The 26,123-nt window shown below is 40.3% G+C and overlaps 2 protein-coding genes across 2 annotated transcripts; both read left to right on the plus strand.

Annotated features, from left to right (window-relative positions):
* Nucleotides 1-300: 300 nt before the first annotated feature.
* LOC137293438 (tigger transposable element-derived protein 6-like) lies at nucleotides 301-23,917 on the plus strand. Its single transcript, XM_067824017.1, has 4 exons — nucleotides 301-1,826; nucleotides 7,742-7,773; nucleotides 8,466-8,642; nucleotides 23,847-23,917. The coding sequence occupies exons 1-4, from the start codon at nucleotides 301-303 to the stop codon at nucleotides 23,915-23,917; spliced, it is 1,806 nt and encodes a 601-aa protein (XP_067680118.1).
* A 1,002-nt stretch (nucleotides 23,918-24,919) lies between these two features.
* Nucleotides 24,920-25,744, plus strand: LOC137293509 (rhodopsin, GQ-coupled-like). Its single transcript, XM_067824145.1, has one exon. It carries the CDS (start codon nucleotides 24,920-24,922, stop codon nucleotides 25,742-25,744), a length of 825 nt encoding a protein of 274 aa, XP_067680246.1.
* The last annotated feature ends 379 nt before the right edge of the window (nucleotides 25,745-26,123 follow it).

Raw genomic sequence — 26,123 nt, forward strand, 5'->3', positions numbered from 1 at the left:
GGTCTGACTTCAAGTGTTAGCAATCTGTAGCCCATTTTTATATTGTATTTTCCTCTATAGACAAATTGTTTTAGGTATATAGTTACTAGTTTTACATTCTTTTCTGTGATATTCTAGTTGTTTTACTGTCCTTTGTTGACAGTTTTTTTATAATACACACATGGCATTAGTTTGTGATTTTAATCAGTTAATAGGTTTCACTTTTGTTTAGTTTGAGTAATACCTGTCATGTTTCCTTGCTGTATAAAATACCGATCGAGTCAAAATGAGATCAGCTGCACTTGACACCTGTCAGTCACGATGGCAAGTCCCGCCCCTAAGCGTAAACGATGTGAAATTACTGCCGCACGAAAAAGAGAAATTTGTAGATACAAAGAGAAAAATCCTAAAGCCAGTTTTGATCTGATTAGTAAGCATTTTGGTCAAGAATTCGGACACTTAATCGGCAAGAGCACTATTTCGGACATTTGGCGTAATAAGGAGAAGTGGCTAAACATTGCGGAAGATTCGGCTTCTTTGACTAGGGCAAGAAATGCTAAACATCAAAAGTTAGAGGAGGCTCTTTTTGTTTGGACAAATGAAATGACCAGTAAGAACGCCTCGGTCAGTGATGATATTCTGTTAGAAAAGGCTAATGATTTTGGAAACAAAATGGACATTCATGATTTTGGCTATTCACGCGGGTGGCGTTACCGCTTCAAATCACGATACTCAATTTCAAAACTAGTTCATCAAGGGGAATCAGCTAGTGTTGATAAAACCGCCGTAATTCGTGGGCGAGAGGAGCTGAAAGCCGTTCTGAAAGAATATGACGAAGAGGACATCTTCAATATTGATGAGACAGGGTTGTTCTACAAACTCGGACCAAACCACACCCCGGCAAGCCAGAAAATGCCCGGCACAAAGAAATCGAAAGAAAAGATCGCCATTGCCTTGTGTGGGAATGCATCCGGCACAGTCAAAATCAAGCCATTTGTGATCGCAAAATCGAGACGTCCCAGATGTTTCGGAAGAGACTTTAACCCGGAAATGTATGTGCGCTATCGTTTTAACAAGAAAGCGTGGATGACATCAGACATGTTTTGCGATTGGCTGCGGTCATTTGACAGACAGATGCGATCACGTGGTCGACACGTGATCTTACTTTGTGACAACGCTGCAAGTCATAACTGTGCCAATGTCAAATTGACCAATGTGAAAGTTCACTTCCTGCCTCCCAGCACCACATCTCACATTCAACCGATGGATGATGGCATCATAAGAACTTTCAAGGCCCACTACAAGAAATATCTCGTGAAACATTTCATCCGATGTGCTGAAGACGACCTGCCTCAAACGCTCAATCTCAGAGAAGCACTTCGCGTCGTCAAAACTGCCCGGTCGGAAGTAAAGAGCTCCACCATTCAGAACTGTTACCGTCATGCTGACATTATCCCTACTCCATCTGACGCTGTCATTGATGAAGATGACATGGCTTTGTCAGAACTTCGTCAGTTTCTCAAACGTTTCCCCAATGAAAATGGAGATATTGAAAACGCTGATGACTACATTAACATCGACAATGATGCAGAAACCAGCCCCTCGCTGTCGTTGGATGAAATTGTATCCATGGTCACAAGTGCCGACAACGACCCAGAAGATTCCGACGATGAGCCCGAAACGACACCAGCTCCTACTGTCCGCCAACTGAGAGCCTGTATGGACTCTATGATAAACCATTTCGAGTGTGTTGGAGATGACAAAAACTTGGAGACAATGCTCAACATGCGTGATTCTTTCAAGCCACTGTCCAAACAGACTGTTATTGGAGATTTCTTTCAACGCAAGTGAGTAATTGGTATGTGTAATACTATAAATAATCTATTCATTGCATTGATTGATTGTTATGTTAATATGCAAGTTGTTATGTCTACAAACTGTAATAAAGTCATTTGATACATGTATACGTTCGTGTGTTCTTGTCTCAGTATGTCAAAGGGAAGTCACTCTCCTGAAGTGGCGTTTGCTTCAGTAGTCCGTATGTTTCACTATCCGAACGTTTTTGATGAAAAACAGAAGTGTTCGGATTAACGCGGTTTGACTATTCCATTTTAGTGTTTTGTTCCCGTCACGATATGGCTGAAATACTGCCGATGTGACATTAAATATTAACTCACCCACTTACTACTTGTTGTAAAGTAGCAAGGTGCGGTTTGTCTTAAGCTGTGCAACTTTCAGAGCTACGCCCTGTCAATATTTCGCCTCGCTGACACACGGCGGCAACCACATGACGCAGCCGGCAATCTCTCACGGTGATTGGTAAGCTTTCTAGCTCGATGATTAGCTGATCTGCTGACCAGCAAGTTGATGCGGCGCTCTTTTTCAGCTGGGTTGTCTCTGATAGCGATACGGTCCTCGAGCGCGTTCGGTTTAGCAATGTTATTAACCAGCGATCCACACATGGTGTACATGGTTTTGTCTTTTCATTGAGGTACATCTCGCAAATTGTCTCAATGTAACGCGCTCTCCATGGCACTGAGTTCGGTCCGTATGGTTCCTAGAGCAATGGTGGTCTTTGCAGAAAAGTGTTTCTGATCTTCAAAATATAATTCATCTCGGATGTGAGCACAACCGATTAAAGGCCAAACGCTGCTGGTTCGATTCCCCAACCTTGGTGCGAACGACGTTACCCTCCCCGGCACGGTTTGACTGGTTCGAAAACCACCAATAAATCAGTGGCAACCGGGCTTGAGTATTGACGACAGTGACGTGTTTTACTGTTACATGGACATCTGGAGAACCGCTAATGAACGCATTAACATGGTGTTCCAAGGCATCTGTTTCTATAACTGAAAAACGACTCCGTTGTGAGTGAGGTATAGATTCATGCAAAACATGCTCAAGAGTATCCAGGTGGGTGAAAAAGCCATCGCCAAGGCATACAGACACTGGTTTTGTTCGCCGCTCGACTCACTTGGGGGACACATGCCATTTTACCAAGGACGACTGGCTGGTATACAAACTCTCGTTCCGTGACTGAGGCAAAGTCATTGCTACTCCAAATAGTGATCCCGGCACTTACCTCATCGACAACTCGCCTTACGTTAACATGGTCCATGGACTCGAAACCAGTACTTTGGAAAGCTGCCCGTCCTGAAACAACCGAGTCCTGTGGCACCGGGCGATCAGTGCTGTGAAACATCAACATCAGTGGCTGAATACAATACATTTGAAATTCGAAAGGTTTTTCAATCCAGAGATCACAAAAGTGAAAGTGATCATCGTGGGCGTGCCCAACCAGCTGTTCAGCCACGGCATGATGGCTTAACTACTGGCCATCAAACGGCAAGTGCCTGAAATCAACAAGTCGTCAAAGAACTGGGTGTACACTACATAATGCTTGCTGACCACATGGAAATCATATACACACTGTGGTTGGACATGCAAGCCATTGGCGACGGTAGACTGCATGGCAGCGGACACCGCATTGACAACAGAAGCAAGATAGCAACCTGGCAAATCGAATTTAGATTTGCATGTGATTCGCAACACAATACAGAAAATGGAACATTTGTGCACAAATAGAGACGTTTTTGGATAAAACTTTGATTTACCCCCAATCCAGACTGCGTGATCTTGTGTGACGAGTCCGGACCGCTTTTGCGCTGGACATACAGTAACTGGAAGGTTTTTATCTGGACACTCATTCTTATAGTGAACAAATGGGTGATGGGGTTGCGGCAAGTCAAAATTATGTTTTTCAAATGGTAATAAAACTTGTTACGTGCACAAATAAAAGTGACGCACCAATGCCCGAGAAACATTTCACTTTTTTTCATTTAGCCTTATCACGATTGCAAAGCCCTCAGAGCGTACGTGGTCTGAGGTCATCTCATCTACATAACCAAGTTTCAAGATTAAGAAGAGATTTATGTGTATTTCATTATTATTTTAAACTCGTCAAGAAGGCGGAAGGAGTTACCTGCCAATAACTGCAGAAGTGCAGAATGAAAATTTGAGCGTCGCCCAAAACATCATCTAACTGCTGATCACTGACGACATCCAGCCTTACTTCAGAGGTGTAAAAGAAAGTTGTGACTCAAGCGGAGTCCATAGACGCGTCGCCTTATTGAACAAAATACGAGAATCACTCCAACGCTGCACGCACATTTGTACCTGGACTTGCCATCATACTACAAGAGAAATAAACAAGCCATCGTCAATGACAAAAACAAAGGCGAAAATTGTATGAGGGTATCGCTCAGATCTGTCCAGCTCTCATTCGGACAGACCTTTGAACTATCCCAAAGAAGACAGGCTTAACTGGGACGGCATACACAAACACACTCTGATCACCCATATCAACAAAATTGCAAATCAGAACAACCACATAGCCATCAAAGTGTTTGGACATGAAGGGAACAAAACCATCATGCAAAGGATCAGCTCTCTGATCGGATACAATGTATTCAGGATCCACCAAGGTGACAAGAATCACTATAATAATAGGATAATAGGTATTAGGAGACTGTTGCAGGAAACGGAACACATCAGAAAGAAACATTCTTTTCTCAATGGCGTCTGCACAGCTTCATGAAAGCCTACCTGCTAGTATCGCAGTGGGAAGATTGTCGTGGTGTGGGACAGACGTCCGTTCGAATCAACATCCCCAATGACAATATCTTAAAATTCATGAACCACAAAAGTCAAATGCCCACATGTGTTATGTCATCTATGCTGACTTCAAGGCCCTCATGAAGAGTGTCAACACCGTGGCTTCATCTCCGGAAAATGTTTCATGCATAAACGCAAGAACACACAGCCTGCAGGTTTACTGGTTACATACTCATTCGATGTGATGAGGAAACGAAGGAGATGCCGTTCACTATGCGTGCAACTTGAAGCTTAAAGTCAATCCCAAACACATCGAAATCCCCGTCGTGTTTCACAATCTTCGCGGTTACGATTCCCACTTGATCATGCAGGCCATCGTGAAGGGTGGTGATAACTTAACGTGCATCCCAAACAAGATGGAAAAATGCATCTCCTTCTCATTAGATGGTCTGAAATTCAGTTCCTTCTGTTGTCTCTGGACACACTAGTCAAGACCAACGATTAGGACGGCTTCCACATCAACAATGAATACACGGATGCCAAGACTTGACTCCTGCTATTGAGGAAGGGTGTCTGTGCTTAAAAATAGACGGATGGCTGGTCCAGGTTCAACGAAATGTGATTACCTCACATCGACCACTTTTACAGCAACTTGACTAACTCGGTCATCACCACGGATATCAGCCAAACTTGTTGGGAAAAAATAAACTGTCTAACGTCAAAAACCTTGTTCCCGAACTTGATTAACAAAAACATCATTCACTTCTGCATACTGTAACTGTATTAGCGCTGGGAATGAAACTCATGAACAATTACAGAGTGCGCGAATTCGACCAAAGTCCGTGAAAGGAGTCTTGCGTAATGAGAAGGTATTTACGAAAGCTGGCCAACAAAAGACTCTTCAAAAGACTCTGTAGAAACTCATGAACAACTCGGTGTTTGGCAAGACCATGAAGATTTTGAGAAAACACGTGAAACTAGTCCCATCAAACGAGAAAGAAAACACAGGAAACGGATGGCCAGATGGATACTGGAAAGGCATGGGCACTATACACGCGCTTGCCAGTGTCGCTAAAAAGTACCACAAGCCTGCGAAAGCATCGCAAGGCGTCATGGCAAATGCCTGCCGGCACTGCACTGTGTACCGACATGAAAGTTTGATGTGTCGACCTCATGTTTCTACCACAGGACAGGGCGTGATGCAAAACCTACAAATACACCCTTACCGTAGTGGACATCGCCAGTCGCTGCTCGCATGTTAGAGCGCATATACAAGCTCAGCACACTGACCTGGCCGATCCTGTGTTGCAGCTTGCTAGCCAAGCGCTACGTCCAAATCAGGCATGGTGAGACGGAGGCCATTGCAGCCAAGCCATTCGTTGAGCACTTATTCGGACATTAGTATGCGCAGGAGATGAGTGGGTCACGCGACTACCTCAGTTAGTGTCGGCCATGAATATTGAAATCACTCGTTTCACCAACAAAGAGAAAACTGCCGAGTCCATTAAAATGAAATTGGCGACTGCTTAATTGGCAGCGAACTCACAAAGCCACGTAGGAGGAGATGGTCTATCAAAACTTACGATATTGATGAAAAGGACATCAAAGACCGAACTTGTGCTACTTGAAAGACGGACCACCAAGTCCATAAAATCATCTGGCTACTATATAACAAGTATGGCAATATGCTGGATAGTTAGCCTTTCACCCGACCCAATGCTAACTAAAAAGTGAATATTTCCTAACTTAATCTATCGATTTTCGTACAATTTTGCATGTACCTCGAATGATGCTCCACCATCATTCCCACAATATTCGTAATGTATCGTAAAAATACCTTTCACAAGGGACCTGATCTCGGACTACCACTCCCTATAGTACTATGTCACTGCTGCATACGAACGACTGTTGACAATGTGCATACTGCAAACCCATGAATACATACAGTTATACTCTCCCTTTTAATTATAATATCAGGATAGTTCTATTTTTCTAGACATTATCATTTGCAACAACATGAGATCTTTCATTAACTGTTCAACTACTGAGGAAAGTTGAAAACACAGAGGGATTATTATAGCTAAAATACAATATATAATAATATAAAAATAAAACAACGGTATTGCTTGTGAAGGACGACGGAGGTTACACTTACACACTTTATACAAACATGGATCATCGAACAAAACAGCTTTAACGTCACGATTGAGAGTAGCCACATTGGACCTTGACCTTTGCCAAATCTATCAGCCTGCTTTTTTCAGTACTTAACACCAGTAACGCAACCCATTGTTTTACGCTGTACGGAAGAATTAGAAAGATTCCCTATTAGAATTGTGATATATGTTAACGTTTATTAGTTTGCCACAAGTGCACTTGCTAAGAATGAGTTTATAAGCTTACCCACTTAATGTAATAATACTCTTCCAAAGAACAACATATGAAAAAGATAATCCCTGGCTCTCACACGTTAAAACTCTATTAGACAATACTGGAATCTCGTATGTTTCTGAAAATCCATCACTTTGTACATACAACCCACTGGCTGGTTTCGAAAGTTGAACACGTCCTTAAAGATAATTTTACCCAAAACTTACCTCAATGAGGTGAGTATCATTATACTTTTCATTGCAAAGAATTAGATACTTTGAGGAAGCAATATTTACACAATGAAATAATGTTCACGAAAATATCTTCTGTGAAAACATCTCAAGACATAGTATATCTATCAAAATGTATCCTACATCTATCAGTTCGTGTCAGAAAATGATGTTAATATGTTGTATTCTGTCATATTGAATTTAAATTTGATTTTGTATTTGTATACGTGCTCTTGCACCCACAGGGCGGTTTATGAGAATAGAGAACTGAAACTATTTATATGTGACGAATGGTAAACATTGAACCGAATTTAAAGCAAGTCGTAACATCAAGAGCTGAGCTCACCTAATAAGAGGATTGATAATGACAACATTTCTGACAACATGTGTTACAGATAACGTTACCTATTTTAGCTATAATCTATGAGATATACACCGGGTCTGTAGCCTTGCGACTCAATAATCCATCCAGCCCCTCTCTCCCACTTTCTCTCTCAGCAAGAAAAAATTGTCAAATGCCATTTACTAATAATCCTTTATCATTGCAGGGCAACGTCCCAGATGAACATCGCCAGAAAGGGTGGGGGAATGAAATAAAACTGCTTTCGTCTTCTTGTTTAATGTCTATCAACACATTTCTGGTTGCTGGAAACTTGACGACTGCTCCGATACTTCAACAGCGTTCCACAGTGTTCTTTGTAATGGATCACGGTAATGAAACTGTAGTCCTCACAGATGCAGTAACAGTTGTGACAGCGATAACTGCAGCAGTCAACGCTTTGTGCATTTTAGGGAACATCCTCATCATCGTTATCTTTTCAAAGACCCCCGGCATGAGAGGATTCTCTGGAGCTCTTATAATAAACCATGCTGCAGCTGAAGTTCTTCAAGAATGTGTCACTCAGTGTGTTATATATGTATATGTAGTTCGTCCTCGAATAGTCCAACTTGACATATGTCTTCGGCTTTGTATTCTCGCTCTCAGCGGTGTGATCTCCCACAGCTTAAGTGCCGTTTCAGCAAACCTCTACCTAGCGATATGCAAGCAACAGCAGTACTCTCGCATGGTTACATGGAAACGGGTGTTTGTCTTCCTTGGTTGGTCCTGGACTTTTAATATTTCTCTTTCCTCCCTGTACTACTTCGCACCATCTTTCTACACAGTGGACTACAATGCATCTACAGACACCGTGTACATGAACACAACGCAATCAAACTGTTGGTTTCTTGTTCTCATTCTGATCAACGTATTCGGTATCCCCTTCTGTACAGCAACGACTTGCTTCTTGAAAATTCGATCCCTTACGAAAAGTCCCACCATTGCCACCATTGGTCCTAACAACACAAAGAAGGTGCAGCTGTCTCAGATGATTCACATCCTCACTATCTTCTACCTCCTCACCTACCTCCCCGTAGCAACTGTAGCCTCAACTAAAATTAAGATGCAAGGTATTAAGGGAGTTTTGTGGACACTGAACGCTTCCTATCATGTCACGAAACTGTGTCTTTACTTCAAATTGTACAAACCTCTCCGAGAGACAGCGAAGGTTATATTCTTTCAGTCCTGCCTGAACAGTGTAGGACCAACACAACAAGAACACGCCGCCTCTGTGGTAACTATGGGCACCACCTTAGTTGTCAGTCGTTGTTAAGCGGTGCATTAGCTGGTGGACACTGTGTGGAATATTATACCTTGTCATGTTAATTATTCAGTTCCTTGTGATCTCGAACACATCTATATATACATATAAAAAGTATTGCTGTTGTGTACATGTAGTTTTGCGAACGCAGCCTGTGAACTGCATTTGGTAGATTTTGCTATCGCAGTCCGTGAAGGGTGTTTTTTTAGTTTTTTTGCTGAAACACACAACTGGTAGCGTGGGTCTATGTATATACATTACCTTTGAAATTCACTTGCTATTTCTTTTAAAGACACACTTGTAATATCACCTTGACTGAGAACATGTGATGATAGCAATGCTCACCAGAACCATCTTGTAAGTAATGCTAGGGGTTTGCAGGAACCAAATGTACACTTACTGACGGTAGCAGGAAGGTGACAGTCGGATTGACCCATGGTACAGGAAGGATAACCAGTGAGATGAACTGATGGTACAAGGCGGTAACCAGTCGGATGTACTGGTGGTACAAGGAGGGTAACCAGTCAGATAGACTGACAGTACAAAGCAAGGACAATTGCATAGTCTGACGGTAGTCAGTGGAATGTACTGACTGATACTAGTCGTATGGTCTCACATGATCATAGTCTGTTAGAGGAACTGAATTAACTCATTACCTGTGCATGAACTTAATTGTAAGGCATGTAATCAGTGTTTAGAAGAATCAGATATTACTAGGTAAGTGGATGTTTGTAGTGTGTATGTGCTTCGCCAGTGTGATCGAGAATTCATAGTGGGACGTAAATAAATTGTTTCCTTGTTATCATTATTATCTTGTTCTAGTTTGTGACATATCACCACAGCAAAATATAACTGAGTTTCCTTTCTTGCTCAGACCCAGTGAATACTTGGTTTCCGCTAGGCTTCAGTTTTCGGAAACAGGCAATGAGAGTTTCCGCATACTTTACAAAACTCAAAGTAACAAATTTTGGTTTTCGTCATGTTTCTACACCTGAAACTGTACTGAACACAAACTGAGTTTCCACAGGTTTCAGTTCGCTGATCGAAGATAGCAAACATAAATTAGTTTCCTATGTTGCGGAAACCTAGTGGATACAGGGTAATGTAGGTTTCCGAAATGTTTGTGAGTCCGGGATGAAATGGTGCTATCCCATTAGAAGACTAGATTTGCTTACTGTTAACTTTGCAAGATAGTTTGTATAGACAGCAACTTAAAACTGTGACTGTCAGTCACAATCAAAATGGGTGTGTGGCGATACTTATTGTAATAACAATGATAGATTACAGAGAGAAAAAAAGTGAAATCTTGCACACTTAACTGAAGTACTTAAAGGTCCTATCAAGCTCGTTGACTTACAGTGGCATGTTCATTTGTACGACAAAAGTCATGTCGGGGCTGTTGGGATATTGCTAGACATGAAAGGACACTTGACAATCGAAAAGGTTTCAGGCATCCTGTTTGACGAGTCATGTGCGGAATCACTCTTAATATCATTACATAGATCGACAAATGTGGATGTCCTGCTGTTATCAGTTACGTAAGACGGGTTGCAGCAACTGAGAAGTAATCGATGTATTGTATGCAATTTTAATTGGGCCTACACTGTTTTAAGTGAGTGGTGAGTGAGTTAAAATTTGACGTCACATCGGCAATATTGTAGCCATATAGAGACGGGAAATGTTGTAGATGTACACAAAAAATACAAGTAATTAAAGAACCAGTCATCGAAGGACTGCAAAATAACTAGAGTATCACAATAAGAGTTAAAACTAGCTAGAATGTATTTTTAAAAACAGAAAACTATGTCGGACAATACCACGTAAAAGTTGGCCATTGATCACCAACAACTGAAGGTAGATCACCATGCTAGGGGCCATGGGGACTTACAGTACCTTAGCTACCTGCATGATCCCTAGTGGGATTTACACCATCCCTTCAGCTACTGGCGAATGTATGCAAGTTTAGCCACAGATTAAAATGACAATATATTACATCTAAAAGTGTAGAAGATTAAATTTTACTTCAAATGTTTTGTCAGTTACGTACCCTCTCAAGTGGACAATAATTTTACGGTACTTCAAGCTCCCTTGAGGGTACTGCCACTAACAATCTGAGTTATTAATTTAAAGTTCCAATCATAAAATATTGATCTATTTACAAATCAGTCAACAAATCCAATTCTTTTAAAAGTCCAATAATTAAATGAGAACTGATATTGTTAAAAAGATCCTTCATAGTTCGTGATTTAAAATAGGTATCAGTTGTGATGGAGTATTCAAGACAGTCAAGCAGGATTTGCTTGACTGTGATTCTTTCATCACAAGGGATGCAGAACAGAGGATCCTCACCTTTCAGTAGGTAGTTGTGGGTATATCTGGTGTGGCCAATACGACATCGTCGCATGATGACCTCTTCAAATCTGGACTGACAACCCAAGTAGGTATAACCGATACAGGGTTTTATTTCATGTAATTTGTTGATACCTACATGAGTGTCCCACCTCTTCTGCATCAGATCACGGATGTAAGATCCAATGGTAGCTTTATAATCAGTGTAGGGAATAAGAAGTGGTGTCATGCCTTGGCAGCAAGGTTACACTGTTTTGAGTATACGAACGTAACTTCATTGTTACATGAGAACTATATAAGCATTTGCATTTTCTAGCAATGGCAAAGTGGGTGTTAGTAATTTAAATACATTCAAATAAATCAAATGTGTGTTTTTCTTGTCGTAGGTAATAAAAAAAAACGGTGTAAGGACCATTATAAAAAAGTCCGGGCTTGCACATGATTTTTGGTATGAAAGTTGGGCTAACGCTTAATACCTCAATACTGGACAAAATAGATAGGGATAATTGCAAATTTTGAAATTATGAATACTGGTGTATTTATTCATTCACATGCTGATGAAACATCAGTCATAAAAATACCATTACCCCTAACGTATTTTGTCCAGAAACAAACGGCTTGCTGCGTGCCTATACACATGATTAAATATCGAGCAGACAGAGGATCAAATTGGATCAGTCACTACACCACCCATTCATTAGCAAGCCTGAAAAAGCCTACACTTTTGTGATACTTTATTACAGTTAGACAAGAAATACCCACGGATATTTTCAAATATATATATATATAGTTTAGGCTGAAGAAATTCTACCAAATTGGACAGTTGCCCTGTCCTCGCGTCCGTCACGGTCGACGGAGCAGGTGGCTGACAGCTTGCACCTTGGTTACGTAATTAGACCGTTGGCGAGAAACTTTAATCGCCCCACATCTGAGGTCCTTTAAGGTGAGTAAATGAGGGGAAAAGGAATTGTGTACTTGATGGTTATTGTCAATCACATTTCAAGCAAACCTGGAGCAAAAGTGAAACAAATGACCTTATTTATTTCAATAACTGAACCCAGTCTTTTCTGAGATTGTGAAATTACAAACAAATCCTCTATGCGCTTGGGAATCTACATGCTGTATAATTCTAGTTGTGTCGAATGCTTCTGTGTATACAAAGAAAGCCGTTTCTCGCCAAAACATGCCCCTCTTTTTCGAATTGTTTTGGAACTATGGAATCTAGTGCATGAGAGGAATGGGTTGTCTGTTTTCGAATACTTTGATAGCACTGATCAGTGGTCTATTTCGCTCAGGTGTTCGCCTTCACATGCAGCATATTCATCTGCTGTTTGCAACAAACCTTTGAGACTAAACATTTAATTTAGTGATGATTGCATTTAATTGTATGACACTTGACACCTTGGTATAGGGAACAAGTACAAATTCATCATGCAGGACAACCAGACATTTGACTACTTCTGGCTGGAACAGAAATTATAATTCCACTTTCCATTGTGTATTACACCACATGGTGATAACATGCACCTTTATACAGCATCCTGTTGCTGTTCTTACCGTTTCAGCTATAGAGAAGATATTTGTGTTGATATGACCTAGACAGTTACAAGCTGTGGATTTGCACCGTGAGCTGCCAAGACGTCTCTATAACTAAACCAATATGGACTCATGGGAAACAGGAATAGTTGGCATATTTGAATGGCGTCCAACATGAAACACTTCCAATAACAGATTGTCTGAAGTATACGGGAGTATACCAAAGATCTCGTCGGGATATAGTAAGGTAGTTTCGTCTACTTTTACCGGCACTACTCCATCATAAAGACATGGTCAGTGAGCAGTGGCCTAAACAATACAAGTAGAATCCTCTCGCCTCATACCATCAGCACTAATATTCTTTCAATTAAAGACAGAAACATAACGTGATTCAACAAGGAAAGAAATAACATCATGACAATAACAGTTAAACCACATCTAATCTGTCGTGGTTAATGCATGGTGCACATTTTCAAATATGTCTGTGTGCTTGTAAAATATAAGGTACAGTTACAAATGAAAATACAATTGTGTGAAAAATACACTTTGCATATTTATACGTACCCGTTAGCTTCAGTTCATATGCACCAGGGTCCATAATAAAGAAACAAAGGAGGGGACAGAAGTTGCAGGTACTCGGATAAATCTAATGTAGAAATAGCATAAAGTGGTTGTTCCTATGAGGATAACAGAACAGTATTTTTGCTTGTCGTTTTCTAAAATATAAGCAATCCATCAAACGAAAGTGGCACACAGACTGTGCATGACGACACAGTTGGGAAATGTGCCTCACAGTCAGGATAAACATATCTTCTAAATCAGTGTTTTCGTATACATTCACCCCAAAGTTTTTATGTTTTTATGTCTGTGGGTTGCAAACAAACTACATTCATTTTTTTCGGATAACTGGATCTGACGGAAACTTGTGCAAACTCTTGTCAGATTCAAGTCCTGTTTTGTACTTGGACGAATGACAGATTCCAGCCACGCAGTAGTTTACCATCTCGACTGACATGGTTTTTTTATTGGATCGAGCGCAAATTCAGAGAACATGTATTTTCTAAACCCAACATCTCTATATACATTCTTCATGGATAACGACTTCTTTTCGTGTATATGATTTTGCTTGACAACAATATATGAATCCATAGTGAAACGACGCATCAAGTACACAAAAGAAGTTGTTGACTGGCTGTACTTCTAAAATGCCCATCAAACAGATCATCTTTCTGTACACACAATGAACCCTCAGCATGTCAGCAAATGAAACAGCCAATCGGAAGCCGTCGTTACACTTGAGTGCATATCCACCCGCTATGACTGGGTTCGGTCTCCCGAGGGCTTCGTTTCGGGGGAAGTAAGCCCAAGAACAAAATTTTGCACTTTTGAATCACTATTTTACGCTTATAATTTTGTTTATTTTTTTTTTTTTTTGAAAGCAGCAATGTGTCTCATATGTCATGAATAAGTGATAAATGTGTTTTAATTATGTTTGATGCTTTGGTTGCATGTGACCTTTAAGATGTGAATACGGAACTGCCTCCTTAACTAATTACGTGATCAAGAGGAGGTATTCGCAGCTTGGCGTCTCTACAAGGACGGAGAGTTGAGCACTGTGGAACGTCTCCGTCCAGCTAAACCAGTGGAATGAAATGTTTCCAACTTGATGTAACTGATGTATGGAGTAATAAATAGTACAAAGGTGCAGAGAGAACCTACAGATATATGTCTTGTTATTTGTTGAAACTGCGATTTGTTGACGTGTAATAAACATGAAGGTTTGTTTGAAATAACTTCTTTTGTCATTTTTTAAATATGGATGTCAAATAATACAACGTATGAAAATGTTATGAGTGTTAAGAAATGTTTTAAAAAACCATAGCGCATGGCCACTTTGACTCTTTGCCCTGTGAGTGCATGCGTGTAATTGAGGGTGGTGTGTATCCGCGCCTGCGTGCGTGTGCTAATGCATGCATGAGTTTAGATACGTGAGGATAGATTAGCAGACTTTTGGTTTATGACCTGAAACAATACAGTTGTTTCACAGACAGAATGAATCCATAATACCTCACGACATTGACACTTTGACCTCGACACGAAAAGTATTATCAGAATTTTTCTTTTTAGAAAACGTTTAACTATATGGTGGAAACAAACATTTTTGACGTAACGAAATATTCAAGACGGTTATTTATTACAGTAATGGGTAGTTTTTAAGCCGACAAGAGTTGTGTCCCTTCAAATACCGATCGATAATGTTCATATCCGATACCCATCATGTTGAAACGCTTTGCGTGGTGTACTGCAGCAGAGACAGAAGATAATTGTTTCAAGAACAACTATGCTATGATGTTTACTGACATTTAAGACCTAAAATATCTACTACATAAAAGAATTGGTTACTCAGATATCTCTTGAGATCGAGGATGAAGGCCGGATGTATGATTATGACTTCAAATGGCGTACCATTCTATACAGCCTGGTAAATGTAACTAACCATAATTGAGCGTGCGTTTAATTGTGAATGTTTGGAAGTATATGTGATCTCGCGCGCGCGTGGGTGTGTGTGTCTGTGTGTGCAATGTGTATATGTATCTGCACTCGCATGTGCGAGGCGGAGGCAGACCAACACAACACAACAATGAACAGCATCTGAGTTAATGTTTGAAAGAGTGCGTGCATATGAAAGTGTGAACATGTGTGGGTGTGTTTATACGCGTGCGTGCGTGCGGGAGAGAAATTCCCGTGGTTTCCGAGGCAGGCACCCCCCAAAATATCTGAACCTAGATTCGAACCCGGATTAGTCATAAATATGTTTCAGTACACTTGTAGGTGAATCTCATTAATAGGTAGTCTTACCTTTCACATCATGCTTACTGTGACTAAACTACTCTTCGGGTGTACACAACCCAAACCGGATTGAGTGAGTGAGTTGAGTTTTACGCCGCACTCAGCAATATTCCAGCTATATGGCGGTGTGTAAATGATCTAGTATGGACCAGACAAGCCAGTGATCAAAAGCATGAGCATCGTTCTGCGCACTTAAGACCCGATGACATGTGTCAAGCAAGTCAGCGAACCTGACCACCGGATTAGTCGCCTCTGACAAGCATGATCGTTCAATCGGATTTAATCATGGCAACTGAAACATTGAACCGAAATGTTACTTGGATGTACTCTGACAAGTAATAACTAGTTAATACCAGTTTCTTCAAGCAGAGGAATACTTATTGTATCAGAGGACCCTAGTCTTCCAACATAACTTGAGCTTATCTGCCTGTTGTATCTCACTATTACATGCGTTTCAACGTGTATATTAGTGTATATACTTGAGTCAGTAGGATTAAAACTGTGATAACAAACCAAGCATGTTATTTCAGTGAGTGAGTTTAATTTTTCGCCGCTTTTGGTAATATTCCAGAAATATCACAGCAGAGGACACCACAAAAGGGATTCACTCATATGGGGAACCGAACTCCGGTCCTCGGCGTGACTAGCGAACGCTTTTACCGTAAGACTAACGTTATAACACAAACCCTTCATAATGCCACTGCTGTTAGTCAATAGCGTGTATGCACACCAAAGCATCAATGCAGGCACTACCCTAACTGCAACAATGCACGGGATCGGGTGGTCAGGCGCTCTCACCTGGCTGACACGTGTCATCGATTCCCAATCGCGCATATTGATGCTCATAGTGTTGATCACTGAATTGTGTGGTGCAGACGCGATTATTTACAGCCCGCCGCCATATATCCTCCGTACTATTAATTCCAACAATTACTTGAATAAAAACAATAATGTTTGAATGTCACCAAGTACTTTGTGAGCGTATGTATTTCGATGCTTAATCAACAATATTGAATTGTTCATTTCTTGTTTAATATTCTTGAAATAAATATCGTAAATTGTTCTTTCTAGGAATATCATCGCCATTTTTCAAACTGTGTGTGTTCATCTGACTAAAATATGCTTTAAGGCAATATATTTTACAAGTAATGCGCTTTGCATACCTGTCTTTAAAATTATGTTTTTTTCTTTACGTATGAATACTGATATAAGTTAGGAAGTTTGGTTTTTGATGCGGGACTGATCTCGCCATTGTAACTGGTGTTTCTCATGTCATAAAAGTGGTTTTCTTTATTTCTTAACTCTCATGAACATAAAACCCCCTTCAGGGCAATACAGCATGACATGACCCGATCTGACCTGACGCTGAATGCATCGAATGAAAATGGGCAATATCGACTGTTTCTCAAATCCTCAGAGTAAAAGAACAACACAACGGTAAATCACCATGCAGTTGGACGGGAGACTTGCACAACCCTCTAAGCTCATAACTAATAGTTCAAATGATAATTTCTGAAAAAAAAAACAATATGCAAGTCTCTAATGTAATATTTCTTATTTATTATTCTCTTTATTCAGTACGATGGTGTGGGTTATAGGTCCTATGTACAACATGGTTCATACAATATACAGAAGCTTACAAATACAGCAAGGCTATTTGACGGTTTACTAGATAGTTATACATGTATATCCAGGCAGGAGAGACACATCATTCCACGGCACGGTCAATACTGCCTAATTATCCACCATATAGTAAATATGCAAACGTTTCAAGACAAAGCCATTGTATAACATGGTCCATACATTATACTGAGACTTACACAGGTACAACAAGGCTATGTACAATAACATCAGTTATGCAGAATATTTGTATAGGGGTGTCCAGGCATGAGAGATACAACATTCCACGAACAACAATGCACAACTTCACATTGCAGTATAAATATACAAAACAATTAAGGTAAAGACAAGATATCCGAAAGAATATAACAGACTATATGAAATGCTACATTACAAGGCTACCCATACAGGGCATGAAGACACAGAAAATAAGACGGTTAATAACCACTATTGTGTTGGTTTAACAAGGTACAGATGTATCATGGCATAGAGATATTATATAATGATTTATACATTATATAAACAACTTCTTGAAGGTCGGTGATTTACGGCTGTGAGGATATATTCAGACCGCTATCAATGACACATGGTCATACCGAGAATATTTTACAATAGCATCAGGGCATGGAAGACCTAGCAAACCTTTCACCTCAAATACAAAAAAAAAGATTTAAGTTTTAATGGGAGATTTATTGGATGGAAAATATACCTGTATTGATGGTGTGATACATAATACGAATGAATATGAATACGACAAGGGACAAGGAAGATACACCATTCCTCGGTGGCTGCTAACTAATTTTACATTATAAAATAGATCTACAAAATTCATAAGTCCTATGCACAACATGGTCCATATATTATACAGGGACACATGCAAATACAGCACAGCAATCAAAGGGATATAATAAGTTTTGTAGATTCGTGCGTACTGGTGTGTCCAGACATGGAAAATGTGACACTCCACAATCGATCATGAATGTTTTTACGTTACAGGGTCGATATACAAAAAGTTTGAAGCAAAGACTCAAGTCCTAGGAGGTATGACAGACCATATCTAATGTTATCTGTAACAATAAAACCCATACAAGGAATCAAGAAGTGGACAGTCAGACGGTACGTATCCAATAATATACACGGGTTTAACAAATACATTAGTATCGTGATATGTATTTATTGATATTATATGATGTATATGAACAAGTGCTTGTAATTTGCAGTGTCATAGACTAAATCATTTCAAAACTTCGTTTATTCAAACGATCTATTTGTTTCAGTATATGACCAAAATGCGCCGAAATTCTATCCCCTTTTCCTATGTAATGTATTCAGCAAACATTCGGTGTATCCTCTCTTATCATAACTAGCGGAAGTGTGCCAATCAAATTCTTAATATATTTATGGTAGCAGAGAGATAAGACTCGGTTTGGAAAACTGTCTTACATAGATAATAATACTAATATTTACGGCTATTAACGATATTATCATGCCTCTCCTGTTCCTAAGTGCATTTCAGCCTATGGGAAAATCCAACAATAAGAGAAGGAACACAATCTACTTGTCTTTCCCAAATGTAGCCAAAACCATGCGTATAAAGTAAAGCTCTTGATTGGGACTCCCATATAATGTAATGATTAATACTTTAAATGGTAATTTCTAAAAATAATAATGCACAATAGTTTAAATGATAATCTTTAAAAAGTATAAATAACACAATGGAATGCTTAGTTAGACGTGCCTCTTCAAACAATAGAATTATTGTATATATATATATATATACAGTATGGTTCAAAATTATTGAGAATAGCTAAAGCATTTCTTATTATTAAACGAGAACAAATCAGGTAAAATTGAATGTATTGTGAAAGTGAACTGACCTTTTCATGTTGTGTAGGTAACAATTTAATATTTTATCAAGTCTCCTTGAGCTTCAGGGCACAGTCTAAGACGGGTAGGCATACTTCCTATCAGAGAGGTTAGTGTCTCGTGAGTTATGCTGTCCCAGTATCGGACCACTTCTCTCTTCATGTCTTCAATTTTTGTCAACCCCTTTTGATTCACACATTCCTTCGTCATCCCCCAAATGTTCTCAATGGGATTTAAGTCAGGACTATATGCAGGAAATGGTAATGCAGTCACATTTTTCTCCTGAAACCACTGCTTGGCATGTTTTGCGGTGTGTTTAGGATCATTATCTTGCTGCAAAGTCCAGTCATTTCCATAAAACACATGTGCACTTGGAAGGAGAAAATTATCTAATATGTTAGTGTAGCGTTGACTTGTCAGATATCCCTCAAACACACACAGCGGGTCGTTCCTAATAAGGATATCCCTCCCCATACATGAAACTTTGGGCTGTATTTAGGTCGTCGATACAACGGTGCTGACGCAGACTTTGTCCATATTTTCACATTATTGGGATATACCCATATTGAGCTTTCATCAGTAAAAATAACATTTTCCCATTCAAAGTTTTCATGTGCCAAACACCACTCAACACGCCTGTCTTTATGTTCTTGTTTCATGAGAGGAGAAGGAATTCCAGTCTTTTTCTCCCATCCAAGATCAATCAAATTTCTTCTAACTGTAGATTTTGCTACAACTGTTGATCCCCTTTCTATCATTTCATACCTGATGTTGGATATGCTTGCCCTTTGCTTTTTAGACGCTAAAATTCCCAGCCGGACGCGATCTGAGAAGTCCAATTTTCTGGGTCTCCCTGCTCCTTTCTGGTGCCCCAAATCCTTTCCCTCTTTAAAATTCTTCCTAATTCTATACACAGTAGAAAGAGGAGTTCCTGTTCTCTCTGCCAATGTATTTACATCATCAATTCCTTGATTACACAACTCAAAAATCAACCTTCTTTTATCTTCAGCAGACATTATTGACAGTGCTGAGGAGAATGACGTCTGCTACAAATTCAGGGGAGGTAACTCTAATTGTACCATACTCAGTAGGCCAAGATGAGTTACCTCCCTTATACCATTACTTAGTTTTAAGTATCAGTGCATCAGTTGAGGTGTTAGGATAGCTCAAAGTAAGAAGAAAAATTCTCAATAATTATGAACCAGACTATATATATATATGTATATATTTATATATATATATATATATATATGTGCTAAGCTTTCAGTACAGCCTTGGAGCAAGACTATTAGATGGATGGTATGTGTAGATGTGGCCTTACAGTTTGGAGAAGGACTCGGACTCGGGACATCCGATTGGCCATTCCAATTGTATATTTTATTTCCAACCAATCGGATGGCCCGAGTGTGTTTGTGCGGATCTGCTCAGTTCACTTGAATGTCAAGGTCACTTATGGCCGACAAGTAAGTAGGATTGACGGCGATTTTGGTTAAAATGCTTGCTTACTGCCGAAAGAATGACATGTAGATGTTGCAATATGTTTTCCGACCCACGGAATGCCGCAGTCGATCGAATGCAGTCCAACGCTGGTGCTGTCAACGTGGATGGAATTAATAAAATAAATTTAAAAGGTGATTTTTCGCCGCATTGAGTGATCCATGATTTTGGCGTGAAATTGCGGAGGTAGCTGTTTTCGATGATTCGTGGCGTATAACTTTTGAAATAATAATCCGATTGTGACCATTTATTGCTCATTTTGTAAGGAAATCGCCTGGCTTTCGATCCGGTGGCCTTGGCGGGGGCTTAAAATATTTTACGCGGTGGCATGTACCTTTGATCCAGGAGGAGGTGGTTTCTTCGTTACATCCCTTTCCTTTTATATAGTGCTAGGGTAGGGTCTATACACCCATGTGTCCTTCGAACGCCGTTTCTAAGCGATACAAGCCCCTGTGTGTTGACGTATAGGTAAGAAACGGAAGCCACGTTATATATGTTGACGTATAGGTAAGAAACGAAAACCACGTTATGTATGTTGACGTATAGGTAGGACATGGACGCCACGTTATATATGTTGATGTATAGGTAGGACATGGACGCCACGTTATATATGTTGATGTATAGGTAAAAGACGGAAGCCACGTTGTATATGTTGACGTATAGGTAGGAGACGGACGCTACGTTGTGTAGGTTGACGTATAGATACGAGACTGAGGATATAGATAGGACACTGAGGCACTTTGGATATGTTGACGTTTTGGTAGGAGACGGACGGCACACTACATTTGTTGACGTATAGGTAAGAGTGGGATGGCACGCTGTATATGCTGACGTTTTGGTAGGAGACAGACGGCACGCTGTATGTGTTGACGTTTTGGTAGGAGACGGACGGTACGCTGTATATGTTGACGTTTTGGTAGGAGACAGACGGCACGCTGTATATGTTGACGTTTTGGTAAGAGTCGGACGGCACACTATATATGTTGACGTATAGGTAGGAGACGGACGCCACGTTGTATGTAATGGTGTACTGTTAGGCGACGGACACCACGTTGTATGTAATGGTGTACTGTTAGGCGACAGACGCCACGTTGTATGTAATGGTGTACTGTTAGGCGACGGACGCCACGTTGTATGTAATGGTGTACTGTTAGGCGACGGACGCCACGTTGTATGTAATGGTGTACTGTTAGGCGACGGATGGCTCGTTGACGGAATATGTAGAAGTACGGACCTCGATTTATGTTACCGTGCATGACCTATTGGCTTTCCTCATAAACGGGCGCTGCCTTGTGGGAGGAGCTACAGCCAAGACCACAATACTACATGATCGTCAGGACCTCTGTATGCAGCATGTATAGAAGGCGTCGGGCGATTCTTCATCAAAGGTGCACTGAAACATCTCTGGAAATCAGCTGGTGTAGCTGTTTAATTTGTGAGTGAACGTCTTGAACAAAGGTAACATCTTAAGATAGTTTAATATATTTCATGACAATAACTCGTAATGTCTAAACGTAAAAGAATGTACTATTTTACATGTCCTGATTGGTGTATTACTGGAATATTTGAAAAATAAACTTTTTATTGCCCGAAGTCTAATTTGAATGAAATAACGTCGTTTACGAAGCAGTCGCCGTAACCACATTTACAAATAAATATGTCAGTGTCAAAACTGTCAAGGATCTTTTTAACACTGTTAATTCTCATTTAATCATTGTTTTTTTAAAAGAAATTGATTTTTTTTGGTTGAATTTTGAGTAATATGTTCTGTAAATTGATGTATTTTAATTGTTGGTAGTTTAGATTAGTAGCTTGAATTGTTAGTAGCTGTACCCTCAAAGGGGGCTGAAGTATTGTAAAATTATTGTCCTCCTGACAGGGTACATAAGTCCTGAAACGTTCAAAGTCAATGTCAACTTACCAGGATGTTTAAGCGTAGTATATTTGTTATTTTAATTTGGCTAAAATTTCCTACAAACGCCAGCAGCTAAGGGGATGGTGTAAATCCATCTAGGGCCCATGCAGGTAGCAAAGGTACTGTAAGTCCCCATGGTCCCTAGTGTGGTGATCTACCTTCAGTTGTTGGCGATCTATAGCCTGTTTTCATATTGTGTTGTCCACATAGTGATAATAGTTTTATCTTTCCTCGCTAGTTTTAGTGATAATTGTGATATTCTAGTTGTTTTACTGTAATTGGTTGACAGGTTTTTATAGTAGACCTATATTTCATTTCAGTATTAAATGTTCTCTTCACGATATGGCTGAAATATTGCCGATGTGACGATAAATCTTAACTCACTCATTGGACACTAAGAGTAGCATAAATCTTGCCTCCTTGTCCGTCACTCTACCATGTATTATGTGTAGAATCGCTTGAATGTGTTTTCCGATATTAGACAGTCAGCGTTTTTATGACGATGTTCCTTTTTAACAATTTTTTAACCACTTGATTTAAGTATACTTAAAAGAAGTCATATTGTGTGAAAAAATTATATCAGAGATCAGTTTTACCCTTGAATGTGATACGTAACTGATGTTTTCGTGATTTTCAACATCACTGTTCTTATTTTCGATGTGAGAGGGACCTTTTCCCGCCACGAATAGCTGCAACATTGCTGGTGCGGTGTTAAGCAATATTCATACACAGCGTGCCCACAGCGTTCTATCTGTAGGTCCAGTGATCAACAGCATGAATATCGATCTACGCAGCTGGAATACGATGACATGTGTAAACCACGTGTAGGCGCCTGAGCACCCGATCCCTTTAGTAGCCTTTTACGACAATCATTACTGACCCGGATATTCACGATATTTGTTAGTTTGAGTCCCATACGATATTCGAACCTTTACTTTCCTAAAAGGAAATGTGTATACACATATGCATTTCCGATCATGGTGTGTTGTTTAAGTGACACATTTCTCACCCAAATGCAGTTAACCACAAGTGACTAGACACACGTGGACAGACACGCACACTGCACTGAATATAGTAATACAAATCATTTATATGACGATAACGATAAGATATTAACTGGATAGGCTAAGCAAGAAACACAACATAATGAGCCATTAGCCTAGACACAACTCCCGTTCGTTGATGTAAATAATCACTGAGCTCCGACAAATGTGATTATCGTGATATCCGTGAAGATCATTACTGCGTGGTGACGTAGCGGTTCTGGTTTTCTACCGTGCGTTTGGACTTGTCTAGAAAAACAACTTAATATATTTCAGGGCGAGTAATTTAGCCCTTTGCGTTTCTGATTGTCATTAATTGTGTATGCCTTATGGTCAGCAAGGACGTTCCTTATCCTCGACCTCCTCAACAGAGATGCCCAACACCTCTTCCTCATCTCCTTCACGTGAATGACCTGCAACGTTTTGATAGAGTAGAATCTATATTTAAAATACCCAGACCAAGTCGAGGCTTTTCCCAATCACACCGGCATGTCCACTGAGACAACAATGCAACATTGTTCTTCAGAAACATGGATAGACGAATGATTTTCCGCACTATTCCTTGTGGAGGGATCTATTGATCAACTCGTGGACAGCCAGACCTGCACGTACTTAAGGTTGCAGGTTCGAGGCAAACTCCTGAATGATACTTTATCGGACACATTGAATATCAATGCAGACTTCATAATGTTCAGAGGTCAGAGTTGAATGCTCGCAAATGAGTTAAACCCAAATATAGTTATACTTCCTGAGCCCCTCCTCTCTCTTATACCTTTTTATGCTTTGAAAAAAAATCAAAACAATTCACGTGGAAATCACGGGTACAATCATGATGGCAATACCTATTACCCGTCTGTATCTAGCAGTCTGTTATGGAAGTGTTGATGAACATCGATGCTCTTCATGACGGAATGTTACTGCGTAGTTGTGTACATATGTATTTGTTTGGAATCGCTTAGGGGTGGCCCAAAGCTTAAAGCGTCCGCTTGTCACGTTGTTTACTCGTGCACATGATCCAAAGCATCCGGATGAACTGACTGAAGAAACACACAGTTAAAACAAGCTTACGACACTTATGGTCAAACGCACACGAAACAGGCCCGATTTAACCCTTGACAAGCTTGAAAATCTGCTTTCTTTTGGGCTGTAGTCTTATGGCTGAATGAACCAACCAACACCTGGTTCTCAAATCTGTTAGACGTTTTCGTATTTCTTTCACTCATATTCCTTTGTATTGCAGTGCACCTTCCCAGATGAACTTCCCCAGAAATCTTAGGAGGATCAAATAAAACGGTTTTCGTCTAACATTGATTAATGTCTATCGATACTTTTCTGGTGAAGCCATGAAGACTGTTCCGATAGTTTATGTTTGACAGTAGCACTTGGTTGCATTCCACGAGGTACTTTATAATGGATCACGATAATGAAACTATAGTCCTCACAGATGCAGTAAAAGCTGCGACGGCTATAAATGGAGTAGTGAATGCATGGTGCATTTTAGGGAACATCGTCAACATCGTTATCATTTCCAAGACGCCCGGCATGAGAGGATTCTCTGGAGCTCTCATAATAAACCATGCTGCAGCTGAAATTCTTCAGGAATGTGTCACTCAGTGTATAATATTCCTGTATGTGGTTCGTCCTCGAATAGTTCAACTTGACATATGTCTCCGGCTTTGTATTCTCGCTCTCAGCGGTGTGATCTCCCACAGCTTAAGTGCCGTTTCAGTAAACCTTTACCTTGCGATATTCAAGCTACAGAGGTATTCTCGCATAGTGACATGGAAACGGGTGTTTGCCTTCCTTGGTTGGTCCTGGAATTTCAACATTGCTCTTTCATCCCTGTACTACTTCGTACCATCATTCTACACAGTGGATTACAATGCATCTACAGACATCGTGTTCACAAATATAACGCAATCGAACTGTTGGTTTCTTGTTCTCATTCTGATCAACGTATTTGGTATCCCGTTCTGCACAGCAACGACCTGCTTCTTGAAAATTCGATCCGCAGTGAAGCGTCCCACCATTGCCACCATTGGTCCTAACAACGCAAAGAAGGTGCAGCTGTCTCAGGTGATTCACATCTTCACCATGATCTACCTGCTCACCTACGTCCCCTTTGTAATCGTCTCCTTAGTGAATGTTAAGATGGAAGGCATTAAGGCAGTTTTGTGGACAGTTCACACTTCCTACCATGTCACAAAACTGTTTCTTTACTTCAAAGTGTACTAGCCTTTCCGAGAGACAGCAAAGGATATATTTTTCACGTCCTGTCAGAACCGCGTAGGACCAACACAGCAGGAACAAGCTGCACATGCGTTAAGTACTGGAGCCATCTTGGCTGTCAGTCGTTGTTAGGAAGTGCAGCTCAGATGGACCCTTCCACCTTTCGCTGTATTGGGCCTTGTGATGTGCAATACAATACCCAATGGACCATTACGTCGTGTTGTGTATTATACCTGGTTGTGTTAATTATTTAGTACCTAGTGATTCCGACCATACCTTGGTGTCAGTCTAAGTAAACTTAAACGTAGTGTATTTCGTTACACTTCACCGCTGAGTCTAACAAAATCTAGTAGAAGGTCGCGTCAGGTAACCTTTGAGCGACAAA

This window comes from Haliotis asinina, chromosome 1 (assembly GCF_037392515.1).
Source record: "Haliotis asinina isolate JCU_RB_2024 chromosome 1, JCU_Hal_asi_v2, whole genome shotgun sequence".
Lineage (NCBI taxonomy): Eukaryota > Metazoa > Mollusca > Gastropoda > Lepetellida > Haliotidae > Haliotis > Haliotis asinina.